This window comes from Thalia democratica, chromosome 8 (assembly GCF_965202585.1).
Source record: "Thalia democratica chromosome 8, ktThaDemo2.hap1.1, whole genome shotgun sequence".
In the NCBI taxonomy this organism is placed as follows: Eukaryota; Metazoa; Chordata; class Thaliacea; order Salpida; family Salpidae; genus Thalia; species Thalia democratica.
Window position 1 is genome coordinate 6,537,587 of NC_139172.1, and position 7,656 is coordinate 6,545,242.

Genomic DNA, 7,656 nt, shown 5'->3' on the forward strand with positions numbered 1-7,656 from the left:
CAAAAACATTTGTTGACATTTTTATTAAAAACAAAAATAAAACAAATTGATGTAATCATTTTTATACTAGTATGGTTTTGAAGTTTTTCTTATTTTTTAGCTTGGACATTTTCTTGCTATCTTCTCTGATAAGTTGAATGTTTTCTACAAACAAATATTCATTTCTTTAATAACTAAAATTTCTTTAAACTGTTTTACACCTGTTCAGTTCAGCAACATTCTGACAACACTCATGTATTTACTACTGTTATTAGGTATAGGTAGTAAGTATTTCTCATTAATCCTTGTTTTTTAAAAATTTAGTAAGAAAGAATGAGTGCAGACTAGATTTAAAAAATAAAACATTAAATAACTTTCAACAAAGTCTGCTAGATATCTCTTATCGTCATACACAAATAGGCAGTTTATGTAACTCATTCTTATTTCTAAAGCTTGTGATCTAATTTGGTCTTATTTAAGAACCCAAAGCTTCAGAAACCTTAGCCTTTACTGATAGAAAGTATTATAGTCAAACAAACTTTAAAGAACTAGTTCTCTTCCAAAATTGAGATTAATGGTATTTAAAGCAGAGTTTGCTTGTTTTTGTAATTTTGAAGTGTGTTAATTAAATTCAAGTCTTTGCCAGGAGCTGCTACACCAGGGTTCCCTAAAGTTAGCCAAGTGGCCCCCTTGGGGCCATTACAGAAGTTTAGGGGGCCATGAGTAGCAAAGGGATAAAAGAGGGGCGGCATGAGGTAATAATTTTAAACTTACACTAGTATTCCGGAATTAATGATTTAGAGCAAAAAAAAGATACCTTAAGCTGTAGTTTTGAAACTTTCACTAGAAATTATGGAAAAGTTTAGGATGCTATAAGCTGTAAAAAGAAAATTCACAAGGCCATAATTCAAACCTACACTAGATATTCTAGAAGTTAAGATGGGATGAAGGTAGTCTTCCTCTTTTGATTTTAAAGACCGGACAGGATTGAATTTTAGATACACTAAAATACCATTTTTTATTTTTGTATAGATATTCTAGAGTTAATGATGAAGGGCAAAAAAAAGGTCTTAGGTGTTTTAATGGTAGTTTTTTGAGAAATTTTGTTAAAGGTGGCAATAGCTTTTTTAATATTTTCAAAAAAGGGGCCCTTCAAAAAATAGTTTAGGAACCCTGTGCTACACCTTACTTGATACCTAAAAAATATGTCTTAGGAGGTTCAGCTAACGATGACATATCAAAATTTGTATTTCCAATCAGAAAATTCTTGACTTGTCATAACTTATCTTTTTGCTTGCCTTTCATTCTTCTGATGTTTTCTTTGTCTGAAAATCCATAACTAGCTATTCTGTAAGTTTCTATGCATTCAAGATACAGCAAGTCAGTTGTGTTGATGTTGTTTTTTGAGGTAGAAAAAATTCTTCTAGCTTTTTTTAAATTATTTCAGTATTTTTAGGCCATAAGTGCGTGTCTTTTTTTGCATTAATACTTTTCACTAATAACATGTGATGTTGTTTCTTCAAGTCATTTTTTCAAGTAGCTTCTTAAGTACTTCTTTAAGTCATTTTTAAATGCTAGCAACTTTTACAGAGCAATATTAATTTTCTATAATGAGCTAACAATTCTTTATAAACAACTTTTGTAGCATCTGTTTTTGAAAACTTTTGTTCCTTTCCCCATAATTTCAGTTTCTAGTTCTTGGCTATTTGTATCATTACAAATTAGTGGTTGCAATTAAGTTGGCAGTCTTTTACCAGTTATACTTATATAAGATAGACCTGTTGACTTATCATACAAATGTTGGTATGTATCTTGTGTGGAACTTGTATTTATATATTAACAATAAAAATACTAGTACCCTATAAAAGTTATGTTCTAAAATTTTTAGTAGACTAAAATGAAAATTAATTAGTTGACTTTAGATAAAAAACAGTTATAGCATTTAATTTGTTTTGAATAAAAGCTTATCTTAAACAACAGAACCACTTAACAAATTATTAAGTAAATAACTGAAAATATAACTAAACATGTTTTACTATATGCAGCTGTTTTTAACTAAACCACTTATTGTTTGGTCTGTTTTTGTAAGTACATTTTAAATTTTTATCAACTTGACATTCAACTAAATAGAATGCATTTGTAAACTAGAAAGTCAAAACGCATTAAAAGAAAGTCATAAAAAATCAAAAATATATTTCTTAAATTTATTATGGAGAATAAAATTTTTATTTATGATTCTTATCTACAAAACAGTTGATTTTCCCAACTTTAGTTGTTTGTATATTATAAATAAATATAATTTTGTATTTTTTGATTTTTAAAAAACAAAAAAAGAGATCTCAACTGGTAGAGGAGATTGATTATATTTAAATAAGATTCTATATTAGATTTATTTAAGCACTGAAGAGGTTTTTGACCAAAACTTAGTTTGTAAAATAAAGTCTTGAAAGAATAAATTCTTAAATTAATAACAGTTAAATGCAACTTATGTTATGACTTAGATAGAATACTACAAAATAAAACTAGCTTAGAAATAATAAAAAAAAGTTTGGTAAACTTATAAAAATACTGATAAAAACAATTTTATCAAATATCATAAGCTTAATTCATGTCAAAACTAAAAGCTATTTTTTTTGTCCCCTACTCTACATGGTTTGACACGCTGAATTTTTTTAATGTTTAGATGTTTTAATATCTGATAAGCTGTATATATATATATATGCTAGTTTTTCGTCTTGAATAAAGTTTTTGCTCTATTAATATTTTCAAAGTGTAGTACAATGAATCTTTTTAAAACTATACGTAACTATAAACTTACTTTAACTAATAAGTGCCTATAATAAAAAGTTTAAACAAGCCTTAATTTACAAAACAGCTAAATGATATCACTATTTTATTATTAATTAATTACTACATTATCAATAGTAGTTATGTAATATTTAACACTTTTCAGAAATAATGATAAAAAGCAAAGAAAGACTTAAGAAAAAAGAAATCAGAAAGGCACTTAATAGCAATCCAGTTGACATAGCACAGCTAAGAAAGTTGTCAATATCTTACGGAGGGCTGATCAACAGTGAGTTGAGAAGGAGAGTGTGGCCTCATTTGCTTGGTGTGGCTGATAAATTTGTTGATGTGGATGATGATTTTGATTATAAATCCAACAAAGATTACAATCAGGTTCCTTTATATTGTATAGCTTATAACCTACCCTACTGCTTGTACTATATATTTTTTTGCTTTTTAGTAAAAATATATTTATTTAAGCAATTGCTTTATATAAAATTTGTTAAAAAAAAAAAAAGTGTTTAAAACTAATGATTGATTACAAAAAGTCTTCAAATCTTAGATACATACAACTAATTGAAATGAAATATAAAAGTTTTTATATGTGTTTTAGAAAACTTAGCTAGTATTTTTTGCTAAACTCACCTATTTTGATTTAATTTGTTATAATTAGACTATTTTTTTAATCAATCTAGGACACTTTTTTATTTCTTTAATTAATTTCAGTTAATTATTAATTAACATGTTATTAGCACTATTAAAATAATTAAAGTCATAGGGATTTAATTTTTTTTTTACAAAAAGTTAACCGTTGCTTTTAGTATAAACCATAAGCTATTTTTTATTGATTTTTTAAACTTTAGAGGTATGGTAGGTTTTTTTATAAGTTTCTAATACAAAGGTATAAACCACTAAAATTTTTATTGTCGGTTTTTTTGGAGGTTTAGAAATTCACAAAAAAAATATATCTTTTCCTAAATTATCAGCTATAGACCTTAAATTTTTGGAAAGCATTAAATATATAGTTGAATTTTTTTTTGTAGCTTAAGAATAGAAGTTAATTAAAAAAAAAACAAAAAAAGATGTTTTTAAAGCTAAAAAACCTGGAATCCTGTTAAACCTGTAGTTGAAAATTCTGGCTAAAAAAACCTGAAAAACCTGGAATTAAAGATGTTTTGAAAAATATCTGGAATTTATTAAAAATCACTAAAATATTAGGAAAAACCAGGAACTTTAAACAATTTTCACATGTTGATTAGTAAAATTTTAATTTGACACAAAAAATTTGTCTTTGGGCTCTCCATTAGAAACATATTGAGTTCACTGACTTTGATTGTGTATATCTCAAAAGTTCCTTGTAATTTTTTTTATGCAGTTAAAAATTTGTTATAGCTAAAATAAAACTTACAAAATAAGATCAACTTTAAAAAAAAGAGTCCCCAAAAATGAATGGTTGTTTTACAAATAGTGAGGCTAATTTTTAGTCTTTCATTTTTTTCTTCTTTGGCAACCCTGTTATATGTTACAATACTTATAAAAATGTAATCTAAAGCGTTTATTTAGAGAGTCAAATACTTTTTAACTATAAAATTCAGATCAGTGAGTACAATTTAGCACCAAATGGTTTAAGAACTTTAATTCGTTCGCTTTAGAAGCAATTTCATTATGATATAAGGTTTAATATAAGTTCTCTGCTAGTTTTCATAAAACCTTATTCAAAAGTGGTAATTTTGTTTAGGTTGTATTTGAAAATACAATTTGAACAAGGTAAAAATATCTTAAGACATCAAGTTGTAGTAAGATTTTAACAGTAAACTAATATTCTTTTTTAAGTTTGAATAAACAAACTAACTTACTAACGTTTTTCCTTTACTCAATGTTTTTAGGCAGTATAAAACATTTAGAATGGTTTTATAAAAATCAAAAATTTGTAGAAAGTTATTTAATTTCGGTTGCTACTTAGGGTACTAAGGCTAGTCATGAAGCTTTATAAAGCTAATTTTATTTTAATACGTTTGTAAATTCATGTTTTCTTACAGTTTAGGAAAAAATAACAAGACAATGAAAAGTTTTTTAACCTAGTTGATAAGTAGTATTTGATTTGAATTAACGAATAAATGGAAAGTGGTAGAGATAGCTTTTGTTTCTTAAAAAATAATTAATTTTGTGCTATAAACAATATTTCAATAAAATAATACCCTGAAACAGGGTTGACATTTTCTATAATTTTTTTCATCAAAATTATCTCGATCATATCATTTTAAGTTGAAACAATCAAAAGTGCTTAGATTTGTTTGTTTTAGACTTTCCAGTATCACTCAAACAATAAAAATACATCTTATTTAAATACCAAGTTTATTTCAAAGGTCAAACTGGACGTGGACAGATGCCACTCTAACTTTCCTGATTCCTTCCCGATGAGCAAGCGTCCTCAGGCGCAAGAGGAGCTGACGAAGCTGATCATCGACGTGCTCCACCTCAACCCGACGTTGAACTACTACCAGGGCTACCACGACGTCGCCATCACCTTCTTGCTCGTGTGCGGTCCCACGGAAGCCCTACCCGCGTTAGAAGTGCTGTCCACACACCACTTGAGGGATTTCATGGACCCCACCATGGACAGCACCTGCCACATACTAAACTACCTCAGGCCCATTTTGCAGGTTGGAATTGGAATTTATAACTTTTTGTTTTTGTTATTTACTGTTAACATTTCAAAAGTTTTAGTTTGAACTTATGTTGACTTTGTGTTGTTATTAACAGAGGTTAAACCCTGAACTAGTGGAATTCATAACGAAAGCTGAAGTGGAAATGACGTTTGCCATAAGTTGGCTCATCACCTGGTACAGCCACGTTTTCAAGTAATTGTTGCATCTTATTTGTTTTTGTAGTCAGGTTTGAAGTAGTTTTAAAAATATTTTTACATAAAAAAACTACTTGTCCTGGTATTATCGAAAATACCTGAAGTTTAAGTACAAGTTGCTCAAACAAGATTAACTTTTCAAAGAAACGATATTTAGTATCGAAAATACTTGAAGCTGTGCAAACAAGGTTTTTTAACAGTTTAAATTTTCCTTGTAGTATAGTTAAGTTTATAGAATAAGTTCTTTTTTGCAAAGTATTATTGTTTAACTTTGAAAATGGCTGAAGTTGTACAAACTTCTCTCAGTTGTAGTTTGTAAGTAAAAATACTTTTTCTTTTAAAAATGATATGTTATATTTTACTTAACAATAAACTGATCGCAGGTCGCACTCGAACATCGAGAGGTTGTACGACTTCTTCCTGGCCTGCCACCCCCTCATGCCCGTCTACTTTGCCGCGCACGTGGTCGCCAACAACAGCCGCGACATCCTCCAATCAGAGCGCGAGATGCCGTACGTGTACAAGAGCCTCCTCCAATCGGCCTCCGACCCCGCGCTCCCCCTGGAAGATCTCGTGTCGCAGACCTGCGCCTTCTTCGTCCAGTTCCCGCCGTCCTCGCTGGCGTCGGAGGAGGACTGCCACCTGGCGGTCACCACCTTCCACGATTACAGGCTGACCGCGCTGCAGGGCGACCCGCGTCGCAAGCTGGACAAAATGAGGTGCGGGGATGGAAAAGTTGGGGACGAAAAAGTGGTCCTCTATGAGGAGAAGTCGGCCAGGTGGGGCAGGCTGAGGCGGGTTGGCCTGGCAACGGGGGGAATCGTTGGCACGATCGCCCTCGCCGCCACAGGGGTCATCATTGAGAACGCCCCGACGATAGCCAAGTTTCTGTTCGGGTGATTTTTCGTTGCCAAGCAACGACTTTGCTGATTGAAGATTCCGAATCCAGGAAAAGTGTTTTTGAAAAATAATTTCAATAAAAGCTCAATGTTTTGAAAAAATTAATCTCTGATTGTTTTATTTATTTGTTATTGGTAATGTGCAATAGGGTGAAAAACGTTAATTTTATGAATATTTATTTTGCAATATGCAATGCATTACCAAACATTTAAGTTTGTTACCTTCTTTTTCTAAATATAAAAACAATTTGTTATAAAGATGAAGTTTAATATTATTTTCTTAACTAAATTGTTATTTCTAAATTTTTAATTAAAACTATTCTTATACTTGGTTGTTTAATTTCAATACCAAGGTTTTGTACTCTACTTAAAGAAACAATAAATTTATTTATAACAAAAAAATTAGTTTCTGTTAGTTTGGTATTGACTGATATTGAAAAAAAATCTTCTATATTAGTTTGTTTAGATATACTGACTTATTCTCACTGTTTTAAAAATATGTATATAAAACTGCTTTTTATAGTGAAAACAATCTATTATATGTCTATTTTTCAATTGACCGTAAATTTAAGTAAATAATTTATCGAAAGATTTTGAAAATTACAAATTTTAATATTTTCTCAAGTGCAACTAAATTACATGACAAATAAATGTTTTAGGTTTATACTTTTGAATATTAGGCTAAAGTTTTGAATAAAAATAGTTTTTCAATAGATTTATTATTTGGATATGTTTTTTTTTGTAGCTTTCATATAGCTTCTCTACTTCTAATAGTTATTATTTACTTTAGAAACAAAACAAAAATATTATTTAAATTTTCTGTATCATTAATACTTATAAGCAATAATGTTTATTTTTAAAATTTTAATTAAACTTGTTTATGGTTTATCAATGTTTATAGCTAACACTGCAGTAAATAAAATCCTATGATATTTCTTTTTTATTTACTAAATTATTTGTTGATTCAACAAATAAAGTTTGAAAATTTTGTTTAGAAATAATGTTTGATAAAAATAATGTAAAATTATTACTAGTAGAAGTTAAAGAAAACCTAAGGTGAAATAAAGTTTTGCAATTTAACCTAAAATTAACAATATGTTTTTAAAATTGATCGGCATGATAATATAG

The 7,656-nt window shown here is 28.9% G+C and overlaps 1 protein-coding gene across 1 annotated transcript; it reads left to right on the forward strand.

Annotated features, from left to right (window-relative positions):
• The first annotated feature begins 2,937 nt into the window (after nt 1-2,937).
• On the forward strand, nt 2,938-6,749 carry LOC145842155 (TBC1 domain family member 20-like). Its single transcript, XM_082949551.1, has 4 exons — nt 2,938-3,159; nt 5,133-5,429; nt 5,530-5,627; nt 6,013-6,749. Exons 1-4 carry the CDS (start codon nt 2,938-2,940, stop codon nt 6,527-6,529), a joined length of 1,134 nt encoding a protein of 377 aa, XP_082805677.1. The 3' UTR covers nt 6,530-6,749.
• The last annotated feature ends 907 nt before the right edge of the window (nt 6,750-7,656 follow it).

Bases quoted from the DNA above. Each gene is read 5' to 3' on its own strand.
- LOC145842155 (XM_082949551.1), top strand. From the start codon at position 2,938: ATGATAAAAAGCAAAGAAAGACTTAAGAAAAAAGAAATCAGAAAGGCA. The intron at 3,160-5,132 runs GTTCCTTTATAT...TTTATTTCAAAG, and splicing joins CCAACAAAGATTACAATCAG to GTCAAACTGGACGTGGACAG. The intron at 5,430-5,529 runs GTTGGAATTGGA...TGTTATTAACAG, and splicing joins ACCTCAGGCCCATTTTGCAG to AGGTTAAACCCTGAACTAGT.